General features: G+C 45.2%; 1 protein-coding gene across 14 annotated transcripts in view; it reads right to left on the bottom strand.

The window, feature by feature from the left end:
- The window catches only part of CD44 (CD44 molecule (IN blood group)), a 106283-nt gene extending 85285 nt beyond the window's left edge, over window positions 1–20998 (bottom strand). For 5 of the 14 annotated variants that reach the window (XM_069553673.1, XM_069553674.1, XM_069553676.1 and 2 more), the window contains exons 1-2: window positions 4226–4292; window positions 3783–4026 (exon numbers count right to left, since the gene is read on the bottom strand). In XM_069553673.1, the coding sequence (XP_069409774.1) occupies window positions 3783–3849 (67 nt within the window). In that variant the 5' untranslated portion in view covers window positions 3850–4026; window positions 4226–4292. Of the gene's footprint in view, window positions 1–3782; window positions 4027–4225; window positions 4501–5702; window positions 5887–20446; window positions 20549–20782; window positions 20865–20947 lie in introns of those variants that run through there. The other 9 variants (XM_069553679.1, XM_069553680.1, XM_069553681.1 and 6 more) reach the window with 4 other exon arrangements.
- Between the last annotated feature and the right edge of the window lie 4847 nt (window positions 20999–25845).

Raw genomic sequence — 25845 nt, 5'->3', positions numbered from 1 at the left:
TCCAGAGTCCTCCAGAGGCAAATAATGAATCAAAGCAACACAGGCACTGGAGTCTTAACACAGAGGATGTGAGACAACAGAGGACCCCAACTCCATCACTCATACTAGCTGTGTGTCCTCGGGCAAGTCATTCCATCTCCCTGAGCCTCTCAACTTCTTTATCTGGAAAATGGAATGAAAAGATTGCTAAACACACACAGGGCTGTTGTGAAGCTTATATAGGATAACCTGTTCAAAGCCCATGGCTGAATGCCTCGTATGAAGCTGTGTGCATGCGTGCTCAGTTGCGTCCGACTCTTTGTGACCCCATGAACTGTGAAGCCCTCCAGGCTCCTCCATCCATGGGATTTTCCAGGCAGAAATACTGGAGTGGGTTGCCATTTCCTCCTCCAGGGGATCTTTCTGAGCCAGGGATTGAACCCACATCTGCTGGGTCTCCTGCCTTGCTGGCAGATTCTTTACCACTGAGCCACCAGGGTCAGCGCTCGGTAAATGGTATTGCCTGCAGATTTAGGACCCTACTTCATAGAGGAACCGAGTGTCAGGCTTTTAAAGCTGGAATGCTGCTAACTGAGAGGGATTCAGCAACACCCCAGGAGGCTCTGGACAGTACAGAGGCTCTACCCCAAGCAGCCACTTTGCTTGATAAGAAGAAAGTTATCATCTTTATTCTTAGGTTAAACTCAAACTGGATATACTGTGGAGGAAAATATAAAATTGTATTGAGTGTTTAAGACAGCAATTAAAGGTGTGAAACAAACGTTGCTACCTCTGTAGACCACACATTTCCCACCCACTGTAAGCAGTGGGCTCAGTCCTGGAGGATTAAGGTATTTCAGAGCCCTGAGGTTTGGAAAGCGTCCTGTGCTAACACTCGGCCTGAGAGACAGGGGAAGTCACCTTTCTCTCTTTGGGGATCTGTTTCCTCCTTGGGAAAAAGAAAGGGTTTTTCTAAATGATTCTTGGAGTCCCCATCTCTGAATGTACAATAGTGAGTCAAGAAATATTTCTTGAATGAGTGGAAAGGGATCTGTCATAAACTAAGAATTTCACACTGCCCAGCAGCCTCTCCAAATTGCGTGGGCCAAACTGGAAAAAGAACGGAAACTTTTTCTACTGGCTGCAAAACTCGAACACACCTACTTGGCACTGTGCCTTTGTAGGAAGGAAGATGTCCATTGTGTATCTGGGGAACAACTGAATTAACTGATGCTAACCAACCTCAGCGGGAATGGAGGTTGGCTTCGTTGCTGCTTCTCCTGGGAAAACACAGCCAAAAGTCTAACTCCCAGAAAGAGGGGTCTCTAAGGCTCAGAGGGATCAGAAGGGTGCCAGCCACCCCCAAAGCCCCAGAGCTCTTAGCTGCACCCCTCTTTCTAAACACCAGGGGCACAATTCTCTAGCAAGGACCTCTCAACCACAGAGGACAGGAGGCAGGCAGGTATAGAGGGCTCACTTCACTGCTCTTTATCCAGGGTTACTTTCGTCCTTCCACGTGTGAAATGTAGTTGAACAGATCTGTTCTCCAACTTGGAGTTTGGGTCCAACGCTGCTTAATTGTATTTGGCTATGTCTCTACTTCTTGCTTTTCAGTATAAAGATCAGACCCTTTCTTCCTCCCCAAAGCCTTGCCACTTGCTGAAATGTCCACATTGTCCTCTGGAGCCCACCACCTTCGCTGGTGGGGCACCAGAAGAGTCTTCCCGCCTCCTCTTTGTCCTTCCTCTCTCTGCCAGCCCAGCCCGAGCCCACTGTTAACTCACATCTCCTTCCCAAGTCTCAGTTCCTTCCAAAGAGCTTAACAAGTGCATGAAAGCCTGGGCCCAGGCAGCTATCGCTACTGGCATTTTTTTGCGCTTCCTCCAAATGACGCTCCCCAAAGGGACGACGGAAACCCAGAGCAGGAGTAAGCCTGCCCATCTGGGGGGAAGGGAGGAACTTCAAGGGTCAGGACAGTGCCAAATATCAGGGGATGGGGCCCTTTAGAAGAATTTGGGCTACAGGATGGAAGGAGTCAGGAGTCGAAATCCTCAGAAGCAAAGCAGAAGGTTCCCCAGGGAGGTAACATACAAATGGACTTCCTTATAGGCGAGAGAGAGAGAGAGAGAGAGAGAGAGAGAGAGAGAGAGAGAGAGAGAGAGAGAGAGAGAGAGAGAGAGAGTCCCTGAGGCCAGGCTCACAGCTCTCCCTGAAATCTTTCCCTGCTCTCTCCCATCCCAAGTCTCTCTGCCTTTCAAGAGATCCCTGGAGCTCCAGTTCCCCTTTGAAAGCCTCCTCTAAAGCCTCTGGTCCACCACCTCCTTCACAAAATTCTTTCTGAGTTTGTCCATATCATGCTGCTGTTTGTCCATATCATACATGCAGCTTAACCAGTGCTAACTAAGCAACAGGCAAAGAAGCTTGGTTCACAGAACCAGCAGTCTTCTGACTGTGTGAACACAGACAAGTCACTTAAGCTCTCTGAGCTTCGGTTTGCTGCCCTCCTGCAAAACGGGGCTAACGACAGGACACTTCTCAGTGGGCCATTGTTGAGGGTAAAACGAGATAACGCATGTAAAGAATTTAGCACAGTGCCTGGCCCAGCCCAAATGTATAATAAATGGTGGCTGGTGCTGCCATTATGATTACTGTTAATTATTATTATTAATTATTACTTTTCTGATTCAGGAATCTAAATCCTAGACCCTCACTTATCCTCTCAGTCTAAAGTACCCCGGTAGGACTGTGTCTCTTACTTTCCTGGTACCCCCAGAGCTGGGTTTAATAAACACTTGCTGAGTAGAATTAACCATAGGTTGAGCTGTCTTAATGACCCAGCTGGCACTTCTTAAAAGAAAAATTAATTTTGCTAGCGATAAGCAAATCAGCCATGTAATTATCTGCACATATAAAGACAAAGAAAAGGAATGCTTGGAGTTCAGCCTTGCCAGAATACCTCACACGCAGCCACCCCCTCGACAGCCCCTGAGAAGAACGGACCCTGTGGGGATGGGATACAGGCGCCGGGATCCCTGATGCCACCCAGGAGCCTGCTTCTCTGTCCTGCTCCGAGGCTGCCAGGCACCCACTGGGAGCCACATGACTGTCTGGATTTCCCCTAACTGATTGGCAGCCTGCAGGAGGTTGCCAGGATGGAGCAGCTGGCCGAGTCACTGCCTATCCTACTCACACTCCCTGCCCCAGGCTGGCACCTCGTGGCGACCCAGAACCTTGCCACAGAGAAGGTTCAAGTTCCCACAAGCGTTAAGATTGTTCGTGACTGGAGCCAACTGTAAGAGCTTTGGAACCTAGGTGAAATGGGAGAGCCACAGGAACGCGGGACCCCATTCTGGGAAGCTTGTTGCCACCAACCCTCACAGAGGGCAACAGTGCCCACCTCTATGGCCACCTCGCTAGCACCCCTGTCCCTACCCCAGCCCCTGTCCCTGCCCTGCGCAGCCTGGCTTGAAGTGCCCTTGGGCACAGGAGTGTGTTAGTCCAGACAGGCTGCGCGCACCCAGGAGTACAGTTCCTTGTGCTCCACCGGCTCCAACCACCCCACCCCAAACCGCGCGCCAACAGCCTGCTGCCCAGCAAACTTTTCTGCGCCCTTTCTTTTTGCCGTTCCACAAAACGGTGCTTCCCAACGACAGGCTCTCCAAGAGCTTAGCGCAAATCCTCGCCCGGTCCTCCTTCGCCAAATCCCAGCCGCTCGCCGCCCACTTGACCCCGACCCCGCCAGGGCCAACGGAGCCCGCCCGGCTGGGTCCGGGCCACTCCCTCCCGTCCGGGCGGGCACTCACCGATCTGCGCCAGGCTCAGCTGCACGAGGCAGAGTCCCCAAGCTGCGCGCCACCAAAACGTGTCCATGGCGTCGGAGCGACCGACCGAGCGAGCGGAGTGGAGCCGGAGGGGCCGGGCGCTGGGCGGGGGCCGGCGAAGCACGGGGCAAGCAGGGCGCCCGAACCTGTCGGAGGCTGGGGTCCGGCTGGCAATGAGGGCGCCTCGGAAGTTGGGTGCAGTTTTTATTCGAGGGTTGAGAGTGACCTAAGAGGGAGGGAGCGAGGGAGGACACACCCAAGCGAGGGGGCTGTGACTAAGCAGCCCGCAGAAGTTTAAAGACGTACCAGCTCTCCTTAGCCCTGGCCCCTCCGCCCCCGCCCCGTTCTCCCCCGAGATAATAAAGCGGGGTGTCTGGGCGCGCACCCCGGAGGGCCGAGGGGGTCCCCATGCACCCAGGACGCACCGACTTTTCTCTCCTGGCGGCTGGGAGCGCAGCCTCTGGACGCAGGAGGGAATAACTGAGTCCTGAAACCTCGCCCCTTTGGGTTCAGCCTCTGGCCTCTCCCCTCCGCGAAGTTTCTCTTTTGACTCAGGCTGGGGAACTCTTCTCTGTGGGTTTCACAGGCAGCTGGATATTCTGGGAGAGGGGCTGGGACCGTGGAAGTGTGGTTTTCCCCTGCGCATGGTCGGGAGCTTGCGATTCTTCCAGGGAAGGGAGGAAGAGCTCGTCGACCTTCCCTTGAAAGAGAAGGGAGTTCATTAACACGCTTCGGGTGGACTTTTGATTCTTAGCAGGACTGCTCAGGGAAAGCTAATGGTAGCCAGCCACGGGGCTGGTATTTGGCTCTACTGACCTGTACATCATCTTCCGGTCCCAGGCTGGCACCTGGTTCCGTCTATCCATTCCTCCTTGGCTTACTCACACTCTCACTCATCCTCCCAAACACCCACGGGTTCCTCTATCTACCCATTTTATCTTGTGTCTCTTCAGGGCTCACACATCTATTTACCCTCCTGTCCATCGGTATGCACTGACATGCACCCAGCCTCCTGTCCAGCCATTCTGTCTACCCATCCATCAACCACATCTTCTTCCAACCACCCTCCCATACAACTTCTCATCCATCTATTAATCTTTTCACATCTCTTTGTAAAGCCACATCCATCTATATACTATTCTCCCCTCCATCCATCCATACCCACATATCTGTTCATACATGTACTCACACATTATCTATCCATCCATCCATCCATCATCTACATATCCATTCATCATTTTACCCCTCCTCTCACCCACCCACACATCGATCCCTTCTTTCTTGGTCCCGTTTATATTCCTATCTACATGAATATTAATCCACTTTCTATCCTAATCTATTCTACTCAGCAAATCTCAGAAAAGGGAGGAGATTGTCATATTCCTCATTTTGAGTTTGAAAAAATCATACTTTGCACTATAATTCCATATCTATCTGTAACATTGTGATACAATATTTGAAAAGCAAGTGCAGCATTTATTGCTAACTTGGACTACTGAATCTGATACCAGAAACTGTGAAGAGACCCTGAAAGAGCCTTGCCAGCATTTTTAAAGCAAAGTAACCACTTTTTTATTTTGGAGAGCAATTGGAACATTTGATCAGATAAAAAGATTGAAGGAGGACAGCAAGATATGAGGCTAGGGGGTAAGCAGGGGCCAGTTTGTAAATTATACTAGGAAGTTTGAGCTTGATCCCTAAGAAACAGGAAGTCAATGAAAGTTTACTTTGCTGTTGCTGTTGTTGTACTAAAATACACCTAATAGAAAATTTAACATTTTAGCCATTAGGTAGCTTTTCATGCAGTCATGAAATTGTGCAGCCATCCCTACTGCTTTAGTTCAGGCTGCCATAACAAAGTACTATAGACTGGGTGGCTTAAATGACCGATTTATTTCTCACAGTTCTGGAAGCTGAGAAGTCCACGATCAGGGTGCCAGTATGGTCCGGTTCTGGTGAGAACACTCTTCTGGTTTGCAGAGAGTCATCTTCTCTGTCCTGTCCTGTCCTCACAAGAGGGAGAGAAGGGGATGGAGGGCGAGAGAGAGGACAAGCTCTCTTGTGTGCATCTGCTTATAAAGGCACTAATCCCATTCACGGGAGCTCCACTCACATGACCTAAACTACCTCTCAAAAGCCCCACCTCCTAATAGCCTCACACTGGAAGTTAAGATTTCAACATATGAACTTGCAGGGAGACAAACATTTAGAACAAATGCTATGTAGTTCAGTGTGAGTTTTGAGTTGGGAAGAGCCTGCTTGACTAGGGGCTGTTCCTCTTGCATTTTCAGGGAGAGTATTTGGAGCTGAAAGATCGCTGGACTTACTGTTCCCCAGCTGCTCAGTGGCTGACATTCCACGTCCAAAGGGGTGGCCCGTCTGAAACAAAGAGCCCCACTTGACCAACAGGTACGCTGATAAACGCTACAATAGTAGCTGACTTGGCCGAGCCATCTGTGACCAAGAGGACACTTTCCTTCAGCAACTGGGGGCAAACTGGCTTCCAGGCAGATCTTCAGGCTCTGATCACGTGAGAAACCAGCCCTGGTGAGTTTCGTGGAGAGAACACTGGACAAGGAATGACCGTGGCTGTTTTGTGTCACTTCCAGGGTTTTCAGCTTTTTTTCTTGTTTGTTTTGTTTTGGAGAAGAGGGGGAAAGTGGAATGGATATTTGTAGTCACTAGAAAGACTGGAAACAATGTTTGTCTTTCTGTTCCATGCATGGAACTAGGTATTTCCTTGGAGACTCCTCAGAAACATACACAGGGATCAAAGCAAAGGCTTAGGTGTGGGCTATGCCTCCCCCACGGGAGAAGGAAATGGCAACCCACTCCAGTATTCTTGCCTGGAGAATCCCCGGGATAGAGGAGCCTGGTGGGCTGCCATCTTTGGGGTTGCACAGAGTTGGACACGACTGAAGCGACTTAGCAGCAGCAGCAGCATGCCTCCCCCACTAGAGTCCCCATCCCAGCCACAGAGCTCCCTCTGGCATCAATGTTATACACTAGACTGCTGAATGAGATTTCATTTTGACAAAGAATTTGACTTCACGCAAATATTAAAAACCACTATATTGGGTCATCTTGAACCTTGGTCCCCTTTGCACTTGTGCAGTAAACAATCAGCAAAGGAAGAAACGTGTATGAAAGTGTTTTACAAACTGTAGAGGGGCATGCAAATTCTCGGGCATCATAGTTAGGATTCTTCTCCCAGGGGAGATCTTTTGCTAGCCTGCTTCCCGACAATTCAGTGCTGGACTGAGGTTGTTTGCCCCCATGCCGCAAATGACTCATTTCAAACTGCCCTGGTGACTTACTGAGTCAGGGCCACCCCTTGGGAATTCCTGGATCACCTCTCAGAGCAAACCCCACTCCCTTTCCACCCCCGACACCTCTCCTTTACTCTGCCCACACCACTGGCCTCACCAGGACTTTCCCTGCTCTTCTCTGAGCCTCTGTAAAGCTTGTATCTACAAAATTGCTATTTTTAGGTGGTCAGTGTCTATTGCAGGGGATACTTTTCTAAGCCAAACTATGAGACATGGGAAAGTAAAAAAGAGAGCTTGAATTGATCTGGGTTGACGTGAGATTACACTATTTGGGAAGAATCCAGGATGGAATCAGCAGCCTTGGATGAGGAAACCCCAAGTCTGAGCCTCAGCTCTCCCGCTTATCAGTCGGTGACTTTATTTGGGTCTCTTAACCTCCGGGAGTTTTGGTCATCCTGTCCACAAATAACACAAATTCTCATCCCGTTGACGTTAATAAGAATTTTATCACAGTTATGAGTAGTAAGTGAAATAAGGCAGCAGGACTCTTTCCTGGAATCCCTGCCTCATGGTGAAACTATGACCTACCAGCCTCTAAGCTATCTAGAGAGAGGACCATGTCTGCCTTGGGTCTCAGTACTAACTCAGTTCCAATGCCTGGTAATTGCTGTCTCTAGTGTTCGTACTGCGCTCAGTAAATAAACACGACATAAATGCAAAAAATACTATCGTTCTTTTCCCTCCCAGCACACTTTATATGGTGACTTCAGGAATCACGTGATCCAATAGGTAGAAGCATTTAAACAACCTGATACTTTTGAGACATAGGCAGGCAGCAGTGTCATTCTGGATGACCACTTTCAGCAGACCCAGGACAGCTGGAGCATAGTTCCCTCGCAGACTAGACTTTGTCTATTTTTCTTCCTAAAATGTTGGGGCCCGCTGGCTATTATTACTGTCTAATAATAAATTGTGGTGTTCTTGAGCAAAGAAAAGTCAGATCTAAACCAAATGTTAGCAGGCCTATGTGGAGAGTAAGGCTGGGAGATGGAAACTAAATCATGGGATTTGAGGATTATGAACATAGCAGGCCACTGGGCTCTTTTAAAGGGATAACATTCAGTTCTTTTCTCCCAGAGATGGAGTAATTTGGCAAAGTAAAGAAAAAGTGCCATTCTGGTTCAGCTTTCACTCAAAAAATAAATCCATTCTTAGATCACCCTCCCAGTGTGAATTCCACACATTCCCATGAGCAGCAGTGAAAAAGCTCTTGTGAAAGAATTACTAGTGAAGTCCCAGGATACTGGTCATTTGGGATGCAATCATGACTAATTGGTCTTGAGTTAACCAAGTGTGACTATGGAGCGGAGCCTTTAGGATTACTAAGGCTTTCAAAGTATGGCAACCGAAGTAGCCAATGCATCCTGAAAATGAAGGGGACAGGGTGCCTCTGGAGTCTAGGTAGGTCCATGTCAGTTGCAAAATGAGGTTTACACATGCCTTTGGAAGTTAAAATGGTGTGCTATTGGACCAAATCCCTTAGCTGGATAGAAACTAACTTAGAAAGTAACTGTCAAAGATGAGATTTGAATGAATGGTATGTGACCTCATGTAGTAGCCTAATCAGGAGGAAGGCAAGTGAGAATGTATATTGCACAATTATTTAAAAGAAATATAATTATATCCCTTTTAAGTATGGAGTAACTAAAATTCTTACCTCTTCACCTTCTCTCCACATCATGCGGATTGTTAGTTAAACATCTCTGGAAAGTCTTTAAGGGGTCTTCATTAATGGACATTTAAGCATGATGTATGTTGATCATACCTGTTATTGAAAATGTCATGGTGGCTGATATCCTTGGGGTAATCTGAAAATTGTTCTCTTCATCCCTTTGCTGTGTGACCATGTGGCTTTTAGGTGCAGAGCAAAACTGAAACGTTTTTGATTCTATCATAATTAGTCATCACCACCCCCCACCCCACTATTATGTGACCACCGCCACCGCTACATCACCATTACCAATACCTACCCACCCATACCACCATCATCAGTGCCCCTGCTACTCAGCCTCATCATCCTAAACCTTGCAGCTAGACACCAGTTTAGCGTATCCTAAACTGTATCCCATTCAGTTATCCCGACAGCCCTATGAAAAGTTCGTTCCTATTTTCCAGAGAAGGAAGCCGAGGTTCAGGAATGTTAGGTGACTAATCCAAGGTCAAATCTTCATTATACTTAAAAGAAGCCTCTTTTGCCATTAAGAGATATAGAGATAGAAACATTTTATCTCATTCTGATTCTTGATCTATTGATAGCAAAAACACTAAGACTAAACTAGGGGAGTCTTAATTAGTTTTCACTCAATTTTATTCCAGTCAGTTTCTTTTAGGAAGGAAGGTTTCCTTCAGAAGCTTTTGTGAGAGTTGGGGAGGTAGAGAGGAGTTTCAGTTCAGTTCAGTTCAGTCGCTCAGTCATGTCTGACTCTTTGCAACCCCATGAACTGCAGCACGCCAGCCTCCCTGTCCATCACCAACTCCCGGAGTTTACCCAAACTCATGTCCATTGAGTTGGAGAGGAGTTTACTAAAGTAAAATATAGAGAATACTGATTCTTACAGCTCACTGAAAAATTAGGCTCTTAGAATGAGGCAATTTTATAATTTTAAACTTTATTGAAGTATAGTTGATTTACAATATTGTGGTTAATTACTGCTGTATAGCAAAATGACTCAGCTATTCATATACACATTTTTCATTTTCTTTTCCATTATATCACAAGATAATGAATACAGTTCCCTGTGGCATACAGTAGAACCTTATTGTTTAAGAATGAGGCAACTTTAAGTACATAAACTAGTTTTGCTTACTTACTAGAAAATTCTAGATTTGCATAGGACTTCCAGATGTACAAGCTGGGTTTCAAAGGGGCAGAGAAATCAGAGATCGAATTGCCAATATTCATTGGATCATGGAGAAAGCAAGGGAGTTCCAGAAAAACTATCTACCGCCTATACTGGAAGAGACACAGGAGACGTGGGTTCGATCTCTGGGTCGGGAAGTTCTCCTGGAGGAAGGCATGGCAAGCCACTGTAGTATTCTTGCTGGGAAAATCCCATGGACAGGGGAGCCTGCTGGGCTACAGTCCATGGGGTCGCAAAGGGTCAGGCACAACTGAGCAACTGAGCCCCCATGCACTGCTTCATTGATTGCACTAAAGCCTTTGTGCGGATCCCAACAAACTGGAAAACTCTTAAAGAGATAAGAGTACCAGACAATCTTATCTCTCTCCTGAGAAAACAGTTAAGTAGGTCAAGAAACAAGTTAGAACCAGACATGGAACAACAGACTGGTTCAAAACTGGGAAAGGAGTACATCAAGGCTATATATTGTCACCCTGCCTATTTAACTTATATGCAGAGTACATCATGCAAAATGCCAGGCTGGATGAAGCACAAGCTGGAACCAAGATTGCCAGCAGAAATGTCAACAGCCTCAGTTATGCAGAAAGTGAAGAGGAACTAAAGAGCTTCTTAATGAGGGTGAAAGAGGAGAGTGAAACAGCTGGCTTTAAACTCAACATTCAAAAAACTAAGATCATGGCAACTGGCCCCATCACTTAGTGGCAAATAGAATGGGAAAAAGTGAAAACAGTGACAGATTTCACTTTCTTGGGCTCCAAAATCACTGTGGACAGTGACTGCTGCCATGAAATTAAATTTTCCTTCCATGTTCCTTGGAAGGAAAGCTATGACAAAGCTAGAGAGCATATTAAAAAGTAGAGATATCACTTTACCAACAAAGGTCCATATAGTCAAAGCTATGATTTATCCAGTGGTCATGTATGAATGTGAGAGTTGAACCATAAAGAAGGCTGAATGCTGAAGAATTGATGCTTTGGAATTGTGGTGCTGGAGCAGATTCTTGAGAATCCCCTGGGCAGCAAGAAGATCAAAGCAGTCAATCCTAAAGGAAATCAGTCCTGAATATTCATTGGAAGGACTGTTGCTGAAACTGAAGCTCCAATACTTTGGCCGTCTGAATCAAAAAGCTGACTCATTGGAAAAGACCTTGAGGCTGGGAAAGGCTGAAGTCAAAAGGAGCAGGGGTGGCAGAGGATGAGATAGTTAGATAGCATCACCGACTCAATGGAGATGAATTTGAGCAAACTCTGGGAGGTAGTGGAGGAGCGAAGAGCCTGTGTGCTGCAGTCCATGGGGTCACAATGAGTCAGATACAGCTTAGCAACTGAACAACAACAGATGCCTTCATTCATTAGAATATCATTATGAGACAGCTGCATGTCCTTCCTAGAAATAAACACCATTCTCTGTTTATAGCACCTGGAGGTCTATTCAGTGATCATACTCCTCATAAGACACTTTTTGGTTTGCTGGCCCAACTCACAAGTTATAATTCTTTCTCTCAATGTTGTATCTAGACCCTTAAAGGCAGCCTCCCATGGCAGCCACAGTCCTACTATGTGACTCCTACCTGCCATGCCCATGACTGACTGGACCAGGTGCCAGACGCCTGATGCAAGTTGGGCCAGTCATAGTCTCTCTTCTAGAAACTTGGGATTGGAGTAGGGCTGATCCTGTAAACCATACTTGGAAGCCGTGGGTAGCCACGTACCTCCATGTGGATGGAGAAACAAAAGAAAGGAGAAGCAGGCAAAAGCTGGGAGAAAGGCAGAAAAACCTCAGTTCTGACACTTTTTTGTTCCTTGTTCTAGTCCATTCTTGACATCTGACTGCATTCTTACCCATGACTTGTGTGATGTGTCCTGATATCCTTTCAGAAATCCCCTTTCTTCTGTTTGTGTTAGTGCTAGCTGGCTTCTGTTGCAACCAAGAGTACTTGGTGAATATAAGAGGGTGGCTGTTTGTTTTACGAAAGACTAAACAGCGGTTTTTGATTAAACTGGTCAATCCTGAAGGAAAACAACCCTGAATGTTCATTGGGAGGACTGGTGCTAAAGCTCAAGCTCCAATACTTTGGCCACCTGGAAGGAAGAACTGACTCACTGGAAAAGATCCTGATGCTGGGAAAGACTGAGGGCAAGAGAAGAAGGGGGACAACAGAGGATGAGATGTTTGGATGGCATCACCATCTCAGTGGGCATGAGTTTGAGCAAATTCTGGGAGATAGTGAAGGACAAGGAAACCTGGTGTGCTGCAGTCCATGGGGCTGCAAAGTGTTGGACACAACTTAGCAACTGAACAACAATAACAAAACAGAGGCTTAAATGGCTGAGATGTGCCCCCTATTGGGCCTTCAATTCAGGACTTATGACTCTAAATCTCAGGGTTTCTGATTCTAAATTCCATGCCCTTTTCATAATCTGGCCTCACCTACACCCCACCCCACCCCACCCCCGTCAAAACCCCCATCATCCAATTATCCTGAGAGAGTACAATTACTTCTTCTCGCTGTTAGAGACTCTAGACATTCTGATGAGTTGCCCACAGTTGCACAGAACTCCAAATGAGTGGCAGGTCCTCTGAGTCCTGTTTTCCCAGACCTTCTCCAAAAAACCCCTTTCTGCCTGAACATGCCTCACAGTCTATTTCAAAGGCAGAACATTTCAGCTGGCAGGTGGTAACAGCTGTTTCTCTTCAAAACACCCAAAGGGTAAAACTTCTGGGCTACAATGCACAGGAGTGAGGCTCCAGCCAAGTCTCCAGCCAGGCTCCTACAGAAAAGAGAATAGGGGCTTCCCTGGTGGCTCAGGGGTAAAGAATCCACCTGCCAATGCAGGAGATGTAGGTTTGATCCCTGGGTCAGGAAGATCCCCTGGAGAAGGAAATGGCAATCCACTCCACTATTCTTGCCTGGGAAACCCCATAAACTGAGGAGCCTGGAGGGTTACAGTCCATGGGGTTGCAAAAAGAGTCAGACAAGACTTAGCAACTAAACAACAACAAGTAGCTTGGAAACATGAGGTCAGGCCCAAACCCATCTTATCACCTGCCGCTGCTCTCTGCTACAGGAGGCTGCTGCTTTGGAAGGCATTGCGTGGGTGAGGAAGAGACTCGAACTAAATTTCATTGGGAAAGGATGTAGTGAGGGAGGGGCTAGGAGAGAGAAAAGAGCAGGAATCTTAAGTGTGTGTGTGTGAGATGGAAGGGGAAAAAAGGCACAGATATGAATCCGTCAGGGTATGGAGGGAAATACAAGCCTTCTAACTCTCAATCAGAAATTTAAGAGATTTCTACTGGAGGCATTAGATGGACTAAGCATGGAGGAAAAACTCAAAATGAACCAGACCTAGTCTCTCCCGTCAAAAAGATTATAGTCCATGTTGGGGTTGGCAAATTAACTGCCTGCCTTACTTTCAGAAATGTTTGCTAAGTACTTCTATGCACCAGGAACTACTCAGGACTAGAAATACAACAGGATTTTCTTATCATTGAGGAGGTGAGTGGAGAATGCGAGGTAAGTTCAACAGGTGAATAGAAACTTCTCCTTGAAGAGGTGACACGTGAGCCAAACTTGCAAAAGTATAAGAAAAATGTTTTTTAAAAAGCAGGCACAGAAAATAGAAGGTTTGAGATGGAATAAATGGCAACCCACTCCAGTGTTCTTGCCTGGAGAATCCCAGGGACGGGGGAGCCTGGTGGGCTGCCGTCTATGGGGTCGCACAGAGTCGGACACGACTGAAGCGACTTAGCAGCAGCATTCTCAGTGTGTTTGAGGAACAGAAAGACCAGTGTGGCTGCAGTGGAATGAATAGCAAATAAGTGGTTAGGAAATGAGATTCTAGAGGAGGGTAAGTTCTAACTTGTATGTGACCTGGCAGGCTGATGGTAAAAAATTTTGGATTTTATGCTGATTGTAGTAGGATGATTTTTGTTGGATTTCCCTTCATTTTTTTCTGCTCCAATTAACTAGTAATGATGGCTTAAATCACTGTGATGAGAAAGAATCTGAGGTCTTACAGATCAATAGGTAAGAGGTCAGTGATGCGTTAATAGTATTTATCAAGTTTCTAGGATGGGGCAAAGGTAATGCTAATAATAAGTATTTGTCATCTCTGATGAGGATGGAATACTAAGTTGTATTAGTCAGGATAGTGTGGGTTATGCTGCAGTAACAGCATCACCGAAATGTCATTGGCTTAAATTTTTAAGAAATTTCTCACAAAGTTAGTACAAAACATAATTTTGAAATCCTAGCAAAGTTGTCTAGACAACCCACAGACTGGGAGAAAATATTTGCTGAAGGATGTGATTGACAAAGGATTAATTTCTAAAATACACAAACAGCTCATACAACCCAACAATAATAACAACAACAACAAAAAAAAAAACAAACAAACAACTCAGTCAAAAAATGGCAGAAGGCCTAAATAAACACTTCTCCAAAGAAGACATATAGATAATCAATAGGCACATGAAAATATGCTCGGCCTCAATAATTATTCAGTTCAGTTCAGTCGCTCAGTCGTGTCAGACTCTTTGCGACCCCATGAATCGCAGCACACCAGGCCTCCCTTTCCATCACCAACTCCCAGAGTTCAATCACACTCACGTCCATCGAGTCAGTGATGCCATCCAGCCATCTCATCCTCTGTTGTCCCCTTCTCCTCCTGCCCCTAATCCCTCCCAGCAGCAGAGTCTTTCCCAATGAGTCAACTTTTCACATGAGGTGGCCAAAATACTGGAGTTTCAGCTTTAGCATCATTCCTTCCAAAGAACACCCAGGGCTGATCTCCTTTAGAATAGACTGGTTGGATCTCCTTGCAGTCCAAGGGACTCTCAAGAGTCTTCTCCAACACCACAGCTCAAAAGCATCAATTCTTCAGTGCTCAGCCTTCTTCACAGTCCAACTCTCACATCCATACATGACCACTGGGCTATGGAAAAACCATAGCCTTGACTAGATGGACCTTTGTTGGCAAAGTAATGGCTCTGCTTTTGAATATGCTATCTAGGTTGGTCATAACCCTTCTTCCAAGGAGTAAGCGTCTTTTAATTTCAAGGCTGCAGTCACCATCTGCAGTGATTTTGGAGCCCGAAAAATAAAGTCTGACACTGTTTCCACTGTTTCCCTGTCTATTTCCTATGAAGTGATGGGTCCAGATGCCATGATCTTCGTTTTCTGAATGTTGAGCTTTAAGCCAACTTTTTCACTCTCCTCTTTCACTTTCATCAAGAGGCTTTTTAGTTCCTCTTCACTTTCTGCCACAAGGGTGGTGTCATCTGCATATCTGAGGTTATTGATATTTCTCCTGGAAGTCTTGATTCCAGCTTGTGCTTCTTCCAGCCCAGCGTTTCTCATGATGTACTCTGCATAGAAGTTAAATAAGCAGGGTGACAATATACAGCTTTGACGTACTTCTTTTCCTATTTGGAACCAGTGTGTTGTTCCATGTCCAGTTCTAACTGTTCAGTTCAGTTCAGTTGCTCAGTCGTGTCCGACTCTTTGCGACCACATGAATCACAGCACGCCAGGCCTCCCTGTCCATCACCAACTCCCAGAGTTCACTCACACTCACGTCCATCGAGTCAGTGATACCATCCAGCCATCTCATCCTCTGTCATCCCCTTCTGCTCCTGCCCCCAATCCCTCCCAGCATCAGAGTCTTTTCCAATGAGTCAACTCTTCGCATGAGGTGGCCAAAGTGCTGGAGTTTCAGCTTCAGCATCATTCCCTCCAAAGAAATCCCAGGGAAATGCAAAGTAAAACTACGATGAGGTACCATCTCACACTTTCAGAATGGTCATCGATTTCTGGAGAGTGTGGAAAGAAGGGAACCCTCCTACACTGTTGGTAGAAATGTAAATTTGTGCAGTCACTATGATAAACAGTTATGGAAGCTCATCAAAAGTAAAAATAGAATCACCATATGCCCAATTAGACATACGAAGGGGACATGTCATGCAAAGATGGGCACAGTAAAGGACAGAAACGGTATAGACCTAACAGAAGCAGAAGATGTTAAGAAGAGGTTGCAAGAATACACAGAAGTACTATCCAAAAAATATCTTAAAGACCCAGATATCCACAATGGTGTGATCACTCACCTAGAGCCAGATATCTTGGAGTGCAAAATCAAATGGGCCTTTGGCAGAATCACTATGAATAAAGCTAGTGGAGGTGATGGAATTCCAGTTGAGCTGTTTCAAATCCTAAAAGATGATGCTGTGAAAATACTGCACTCAATATGAAAGCAAATTTGGAAAACTCAGCAGTGGCCACAGGATTGGAAAAGGTCAGTTTTCATTCCAATCCCAAAGAAAGGCAATGCCAAAGAATGCTCAAACTACCACACAATTGCACTAATTTCACACACTAGCAAAGTAATGCTCAAAATTCTGCAAGCTAGACTTCAACGGTATGTAAGCCAAGAACTTCCTGATGTTCAAGCTGGATTTAGAAAAGGCAGAGAAACCAGAGATCAGATTGTCCACATCCATTTGATCATAGAAAAAGCAAGAAAATTCCAGAAAAACATCTACTTCTGCTTTATTGACTGTGCTAAAACCTTTGACTGTGTGGATCACAACAAACTGGAAAATTATTAAAGAGATAGGAATACTAGACCACCTTACCTGCCTCCTGAGAAATCTGTATGCAGGTCAAGATGCAACAGTTAGAACTGGACATGGAACAACGGACTGGTTCCAAATTGGGAAACCAGTATGTCGAGGCTGTATACTGTCACCTTGCTTATTTAACTTACATGCAGAGAACATCAGGAGAAATGCTGGGTCTGGATGAAGCACAAGCTGAAATCAAGATTGCCAGGAGAAATATCAATAACTTCAGATATGCAGAAGACACCACCCTTGTGGCAGAAAGTGAAGAGGAACTAAAGAGCCTCTTGATGAAAGTGAAAGAGAGTGAAAAAGTTGGCTTAAAACTCAACCTTCAGAAAACTAAGATCATGTCATCTGGTCCCATCACTTCATGGCAAATAGATGGGGAAACAATGGAAACAGTGAGAGACTTTATTTTGGGGGGCTCCCAAATCACTGCAGATGGTGACTGCAGCCATGAAATTAAAAGACGCTTGCTCCTTGTAAGAAAAGCTATAACCAAACCAGACAGCATATTAAAAGGCAAAGATGTTACTATGCCGACAAAGGTCTGTCTAGTCAAAGCTATGGTTTTTCCAGTAGTCACATATGGATGTGAGAGTTGGACCATAAAGAAGGCTGAGTGCTAAAGAATTGAACCATGGCATTGGAGAAGACTCTTGAGAGTCCCTTGGGCTGCAAGGAGTCCAACCAGTTTGACATCCAACCAGTCCATCCTAAAGGAAATCAGTCCTGAATATTCACTGGAAGGACTTATGCTGAAGCTGAAGCTCCAATACTTTGGCCACCTGACATGAAGAACTGACTCATTGGAAGATACTGATACTGGGTAAGACTGACAGCAGAAGGAGAAGGGGATGACAGAGGATGAGATGGTTGGATGGCATCACTGACTCAATGGACATGAGTTTGAGTAAGCACTGGGAGTTGGTGATGGACAGGGAAGCCTGGCATGCTGCAGTCCATGGGGTTGCAAAGAGTCAACTGATGCAATCAAAAGTTCCTAGTCTCACTTTTGGGCATATATTTGGAGAAACTATAATTCAAACAGATACACGCACCCCAGTGTTCATAGCAGTATTATTTGCACTATCCAGGCCATGGAAGCAACCTAAGAGTCCATCTGAAGATGAATGGATAAAGATGGATAAAGAATTCTGAAAGACAATTTAAAATTGTCTCTGCCACATGTTTGTATATGCATTCTAAAATATATACACACACAATGGAGTACTTCTCAGTCATAAAAAAGAATGAAATTGTGTCATTTGCAGCAACATGAATGGACCTAGAGATTATCATACTAAGTCAACTAAGTCAGAAAGGGACATACAAATACCATATGATAACCACTTATATGTGGAATCTAACATATGACACAAATGAAGTTACTTACAACACAGAAACAGACCCACAGACATAGAAAGCAAACTGATGCTTACCAAAGGGGAAAGGGGCAAAGCAGGGGTATGTTAGGAGTTTGGGATTAGCAGATACAAACTACTACATATAAAGTAGCTAATGTGTTTATACATGCATATATGTAACTGAATCACTTTGCTGTATCCCAGAAACTAACATAATATTATAAATCAACTATACTTCAATAAAGTAAGTACAGTGTCCAAATATTAATATTTACCAAATAAATAAGGTCTTATTTTCAACACATTCGTTACACATCCCAAAAGAGTACAATTTCTCTCTGTGTCTATCTTTGTATTAAAAGAGGACTAGAAGTATATGAGGTGAGATTATTGCTGACCTTTGTCCAAATAAGGCAATGAGAATTTAATGGAAGGATATATATGGCACAAAAGGAAGATGGAAATCTTAAAAAAAAAAACATTTAATTATGAAGAATTTCAATTATAAAAATAGATAAACAGGTAGTGAGAAAAGTACCGATCACCCAGCTTCAGCAATTGTCAACTCATGGTTCATTTTATCTGTCTGCACTTCCTACTTCCTTCCTCACCACTGGAATATTTTAAAGCAAATCCCAGACATCATGTCTTTTTATCTGTAAATATTTCAATATGTGACTCTAAAAAATGAGAGCTCTTTAAAATAACATAACCACAATACTGTTATTACATTATGGGTTATTTACAATTGTCTCCACTACATGTTTGTATATGTATTATAAAATATATACATTACTTTGGAATCAAACAACAGTCATACTTTAAAAACATATTTCTGTGATGACCTAAGTGTTTGTGAAAGTGTTAGTTGCTCAGTCACGTTGGACTCTGCGATCCCATGGACTGTAGCCCACCAGGCTCCTCTGTCCATGGAATTCTCCAGGCAAGAATACTGGAGTGGGTTGCCATTTCCTTCTCCAGGGGATCTTCCCAACCCAGGGATAGAACCCAGATCTCGAACTCAGGTCTCCCACATTGCAGGCAGATTCTTTACCATCTGAGCCACCAGGGAAGTCCCATAAATGGGAAGGAAATCCAAAACAGAGAGGATGTATGTACACCTATAGCTGATTCACTTTGCTATACAGTAGAAACTGACACATTGTAAAGCAATCATACTCCAATAAAAATTAATTTAAAAACACATTAAGATGCATTAAATATAACTGGTGTCTTCAAAGATGCACACACACAAACACACACATATACACACAAACATACAGAGTGGCTTCCCGTCATCTAGGAAACGCCTGGTCCTGAGGGCAGTCTCCACTACACACAGGGTGATCTGTTCTGCCTGCAGTAGAATACCTGGCCGTCCCCATCCCAGTCTGTGGGATGGGGCTGTGGCAGGGATCTGGCTCAGGCTTATAACTGCTGAGTGGTCCAGACAGGTGGCCTCTGGAAAGGGATGCAGGTGAGGGTATCAAACCTGAGAAGCAAGAGGCAGGACCACCAGGTGACATCCTTGGAGAAGGTCCAGGCAGCCCCTCTGGTGCCAGCCAGCTGATGCCCCAGCATCTACCACCTAAACTTTTACAGCCTTATCGGTCACTCTTGTGACCTGGGTCAATGAATTGAGATCATTCTTCCTGGCCAGTTTGGCCAGGTGGATGTGGATGAGGGCATGAGAACTCTGAATACTCAAGAAAAACCAGAGGGAAAATCTGGAAAGAGACTGTACCTAAGACATGGTTGGCTTTTGTTCCAGTTGTACCGAATCTGACTTCTCAGTAGCCACCAGTTCCCCTTTCCCAGGCCAGATGGGGCCATGCCAATCGGCGATGGCTGGCACTAGCAAGACCTGGCTTGCCCTTATTCAGGGTGGAAAACTTTATTTATTCTGACTTAGCCTTGTGGAGGAGGGGGATCCCCAGGACAGGGGCTCGTGTATCTCCACCGACAAACCAACAAACAGCGGCATTTCCATCACCTCATCTCGGGGAGATACTCCCCAGGACTGTGATCCCCTCCACACTGTATTCACAGAGCCCCTGTGCTGGGCACAGGTGGGTGACATCACTGGATGCACATGGAGGGTGAGCATTCGATCAGTTTCTCAGATGGGTTTCATATTTCTCACTCTTTCTATGTCTTTTAAGCTCTGTTTTCCTCTGGCTGGTCTCGCTTCCACCCTCCCCCTGCCCTCCTCACATCCTCACTGTTCATCCTCTCCCCTGTCTCCCTTCACTCCTGCCTCTCGACTGGCTCCCCCTCCTACCAGCCACATTTATGTCTTTTCTTAAAGCGTCACCCTTGCTGCCACCACTTTGGTCTGCCCATCTGCCAGCGCCGCAGCTGGGTTTTGTCCCTGTCTCTTTCCCCGCCCACGGAGTGTCAGGCCCTGGCCGTCTGATTTGGATCTTGCTTGTGTTTCCATTCTCATCACACGCGATCTGGAAACTCACCTTCAGAGCGGAGCGTGGCTCTGGGGTGCAGCCCTCAGGACATCCCTGCTTTACACCTCTCTCTTCCCTCAGGAGGCAGGGATGGATTTCTCTGGTCCTTTGCTGGGGAGAAAGAATGGCAGGGTGTTAGCTCATAGAAAAAACATGGTGGGCACAAAAAAATGCTACTCCGTCCCCATCTCCACAGGGAGAGAGACGGAGACCAAGAAAGTTCCATGTATGTATGGGGTAGGCACTGGGACAAGGGAGACCTCAGAATGTCTCACTGAATTCCGTGTTGTAGGAATGACATTGCCACTTAAAGAATCTGAGGATCAGAGAGGTTAAGTAACTTACCTGTAGTCACAAAACAGTGAAGCCAGTGATAGAACCTGGTGTAACGTCAAAGCCCTTGTTCATTCCACCGCAATAAAGGCATCTGTGGAGTGAGGAAACTGGGTAACTAGACTGCCTTTTTCTGTTTCAACATTCAAGAAAGTCTCTTACCATCCAACACCTCACCGTTTGTTTCTCTCCTTCCTGCCCTTTACTCATCTGCATCTCATTTCCTCTAGAAAAGTTTATGGTTGTAAATGTCTTCACCTCCTCTCCCGTCCTGCCCCATGCCTTTCTCCACCCACATTTCGGTGATATCACCAGCACCTTGGGCAAGTCTGCAAAACCTCCCCACCGGTGAAGCTTCGAGATTCTAGTTGTCTGGAGCCAGGGCCAAAGTTGCCCTTCCCTGTGGGATGCTTACAGAGAAACTGTGCTCAGGATTTCAGCATCTGCCTTAAGTTCAAAGGACACTTGAAAGCAGGCTAATACATACAGTTTGGCTGGGGGCTCATGAAGAGCCACGTCAAGCTCTCTCCAGAATTCCCAGGGACCCTTAACTCGCTGATGCATGAGCCCGCCTACAGTGCCCCAAGCAGCTCTGTTCTGCTCTTGCTGACAACGTAGTGCCTGTGCAACGCTGAAAATAATTTTGGAACAGGAAAAAAGATTCACCTAAATCCCACTTGGTATTAAAAGTTATTTTTGTTTTTGATACATCTTTTCAGTTTTTGATTACATGTGCTCAGATTTTTTTTTCCCCTATACTGTTTCTCATCATGGTGTACACAGTTTGATTTTCTGCTTTGTTCCCTTAGCACTTCATTCTTTAGCGGTTTTTTTTTTAGACTTTTTATTTTTTTATTGGAGTATATCCAATTAACAGTGTTGTGATTAGATTCAAGTGAACTGTGAAGGGACTCAGCCATACATAGGCGTGTATCCGTTCTCCCCCAACAGCCCCCTCTCATCCAGGCTGCCACAGAACATTGAGCAGAGCTCCTAAAGCTCATTTTTAAATACAAGTTCCAGAATTGCTATTTCCTAGCATTCCATTGATTAGATGTAGCATAATTTATTAAACTATTACCCTGCTGATGTAAGTTGCTTCCTCTGGTTGCAATTATATAAAACATTCTAATAGAGATTTTATGCCTGTTGCTTTTTGCTTTCATCAAATTGTTTCCTCAGAAAATTTATCAGGAATGGGAGTTAGTACTTGCTAACCATGTGACCTTGGGCAAACTACTTAATTTCTCTAAGCCTCAATTTCCTCAAATGTAAAACAAAGCTGATATAATGCTTAATCCATAGGGTTGTGGTGGAAGACTGAATAAAATGAAGTAACATATATTCCATACATCTTAGCTAGTACTGGGCTTCCCAGGTGGCTCAGATGGTAAAGAATCTGCCTGCAGTGCAGGAGACCCTGGTTTGATTCCTGGGTTGGGAAGATTCCCTGGAGAGGGGCGTGGCACCCCACTCCAGTATTCTTGCCTGGAGGATCCCATGGACAGAGGGGCCTGATGGGCCACAGTCCATGGGGTCACAAAGAGCTGGACACGACTGAGCAACTAACACTAGCTAGTCCTAGCGACACTAGCTGTCGCTGCTGCTGTAACTTCTTTTGACACTATTTTTTCTGTACTTTTAGACTCAGCTGACTCAGTATCATGTGGTTGAAACCTAGAATATTTTCTTAGAGGAAAACACAGCCTGGTTTGCAATCATCCAACAGGTCAAATCATTTTAGAACTTCTTTCTTCATACGTACCTCTCAACCCTGCTACCTACTCCTTACCCACATCTCCTGTCTGTTCTGAACCTGAGACTTTAGTCAAACCTCAGTCCTTACTTGATTTCTTTTAAGGCCTTCGTAGGTGTCCCAGGTGGCGCTAGAGGCATCTGCCTGCCAACGCAAGAGACATAAGAGAAACAGGTTCGATCCCTGGGTTGGGAAGATCCCCCTGGAGGAGCTCATGGCAACCCACCCCAGTGTTCTTGCCTGGAGAATCCCCATGGACAGAGGAGCCTGGTGGGCTATGCTCCATAGGGTCTCAAAGATTTGGACACGACTGAAGTGACCTAGCTGCAGCAGCAAAGGCCTTTGTGGGCCCTTGACCCTCTTAATTTTGGAAACCATACTGCAGATCACATCAGACATCACCTGTCCCTCCATATCCAACAGGAACTATAAAATAGGAGCAGTAGACATGATGTGAAGTTTTGTATTAAATACTTAATAATTTTGATTTTATGGTTTGGGTTAAGGTTTAGTGGTCCAATGAATAATGCCTTTCACTCACAGACTTAGAGAATGAATTTATGGTTGACAAGAGGGAAGAATGGGGGTAAGGGATAGTTAGAGAGTTTGGGGTGGACATGTATACTCTGCTACATTTAAAATGAATAACCAAGAAGGTCCTACTGTATAGCGCATGGAACTCTGCTCAATGTTATGTGGCAGCCTGGATGGGAGGGGAGTTTGGGGAAGAATAAACACGTGTACATGTATGACTGAGTCCCTTTGTTGTCCACCTGAAAGTATCACAACATTGCTAGTTGGCCATGCTCCAATATGAAATAAAGAGTTTAAAAGAAAAAAAAATCATCTAAGAAAAAATACATTCAGTAGACAGACGGAGATCAAGTCAACAGCTTTATTACTAGGAAAAGCTGAAGAAACGAAAATGTTCTAAATATGCGGCCAGAGAGAGCTTTTTAATACTGCTGCCTGAAAGGAACTTGTAACATCCCTCCAAAAAACCTTCAGGCTTCCCCCATTTGCCACAGAGTGGATGAAAGCCCAGAATGGCCCCTCGCCGCAGGGTCTGAAAGAGGAGAAGAGGGAGGAGCTGAGTGGAGAATATTCAGGTTTTCTCCAAACTCACTGGCAAAAGAAAGAGAGGGTAAAGGATGGTCAGAGAGGCCAGGAGTATTTTTAGCTGACATTCCTCCACGTGAAAATATTGAACAACTTGCAGAAACATGGGTGGACCTAGAGAGTAGTTGACTAGGCAGCGAGCTATGTCTGTTGTGCTTTGGTTTGGTGGTTATGATTTTAAAGAACTGATTCCCTTCTATTTTTCTGTTCTCATCTCTGAACCTCAATTTCCTCATCTGCCCTCTGCACCCACAAGGCTGCAAGGCTGCCTTGAGATATAGGCTGCCTTGAGATATAGGCTGAGATAAAAGGCTGCCTTGATCCAGTGAGATATGGTGTCAACTACAAAGTGCTGTGTTAATCTTGCATCTGATGAGCCTGACGATCACGGGTGTGAACTTTTCCTACTACCACTGAATGGCAACTCATCACAGACTTGAGCAGTTGTTGGCAAAGTTAGGGTAGTCCTTATAAGTCCTTATAAGTCTGGAAAGTGGAAACATCTCACCATTGGAATGAAAGTTCCTCTTTGGTCTCCAAATAGAATTTTAAAAAATGGAAATAAAAAGTTAGAGCAAATGAAGCCAATGAACATATGAAAGGATGCTCAGTGTCACTAATCACCAGGGAAATGCAAATCAAAATAACAGTGAGATGTCACCTTAAACCCACTAAGATGGCTACCATAACAAGTGTTGGCAAGGATGTGGAGACATTGCAATCCTTATACCCTGTTGATGGGAAGGAAAAATAATGCAGCCATTATGGAAAATGGTGTGGTGGTTTCGCAAAGAACTTAAAATAGAATTACTGTCTGAACTAGAGATTCTACTCCTGGTTGTAGAAACAGAAGAACTGAAAGCAAGATCTTGAAGAGGTATTTGCACACCCGTGTTCATAGCAGCATCATTTACAATAGCTGGAAAGTGGAAGTAGTCCAAAAAGTCCACCTGATGAAAGGAGATGCAAAGTGAGGTATGAACATATAATGAGATGTTTTTTCAGTCTTAAGAAGAAAGGAAGGCTGCCATGTGCTATGATATGAATGAGTTCTGAAGACATTATGCTGAGTGAAATAAACCAGTCACAAAAGGACAAATACTGTGTGATTCCACCTATGTGAGTTAACTAGAGTAGTCAGATTGATAGAAACAGAGTAGAGTGGTGGTTGCCAGAGGCTGGAGGGAGGGGAAAATGGGCAGTTGTTGTTTACTAGGTAAAGAGTTTAAGTTCTGCAAGATGGAAAAAGTTCTGGAGACTGGTTATTTAACCATGTAAAGGCACTTCTTGCCTGGAAAATCCCATGGACATGGGAGCCTGCCGGGCTACAGTCCATGGGGGTCACAAGAGTCAGACATGGCTTAGCAACTAACAACAACAACAGAAGCACCAAATGCCACTGAGCTGAACATTTATAAATCAGTAAGATGGCAAAATTCATGGTAGACAGTTTTCCCAGATCACTGCAGATGGTGGCTGCAGCCATGAAATTAAAAGACACTTACTCCTTGGAAGGAAAGTTATGACCAACCTAGACAGTATATTGAAAAGCAGAGACATTACTTTGTCAACAAAGATCAGTCTAGTCAAGGCTATGGTTTTTCCAGTGGTCATGTATGGATGTGAGAGTTGGACTATAAAGAAAGCTGAGTGCAGAAGAATTGATGCTTTTGAACTGTGGTGTTGGAGAAGACTCTTGAGAGTCCCTTGGACTGCAAGGAGATCCAACCAGTCCATCCTAAAGGAGATCAGTCCTGAATATTCATTGGAAGGACTGATGGTGAAGCTGAAACTCCAATACTTTGGCCACCTGATGTGAAGAGCTGACTCATAAGAAAAGACCCTGATGCTTGGAGGGATTGACGGCAGGAGGAGAAGGGGATGACAGAGGATGAGATAGTTGGATGGCATCACAGACTCAATGGACATGGGTTTGTGTGGACTCCGGGAGTTGGTGATGGACAGGGAGGCTTGGCATGCTGTGGTTCATGAGGTTGCAAAGAGTTGGACACGACTGAGTGCCTGAACTACCGACCATGATAAAACTTTTTAAATTAAAGCTTGCAGTGCTGGATGGTACAGAGTGAAATAGGCACTCACCCTCACCACATGAACAGTCGATGGGACTTCAAAAGGACTTACATCCTGTGGATGGTGGTTTGGTAACATCTATCAGAATGAATGGCAGAAGAAGGAGGAG

The sequence above is a fragment of the Ovis canadensis genome, chromosome 15, assembly GCF_042477335.2.
Source record: "Ovis canadensis isolate MfBH-ARS-UI-01 breed Bighorn chromosome 15, ARS-UI_OviCan_v2, whole genome shotgun sequence".
Lineage (NCBI taxonomy): Eukaryota > Metazoa > Chordata > Mammalia > Artiodactyla > Bovidae > Ovis > Ovis canadensis.
This window is presented reverse-complemented; position numbering and strand designations above follow the sequence as displayed.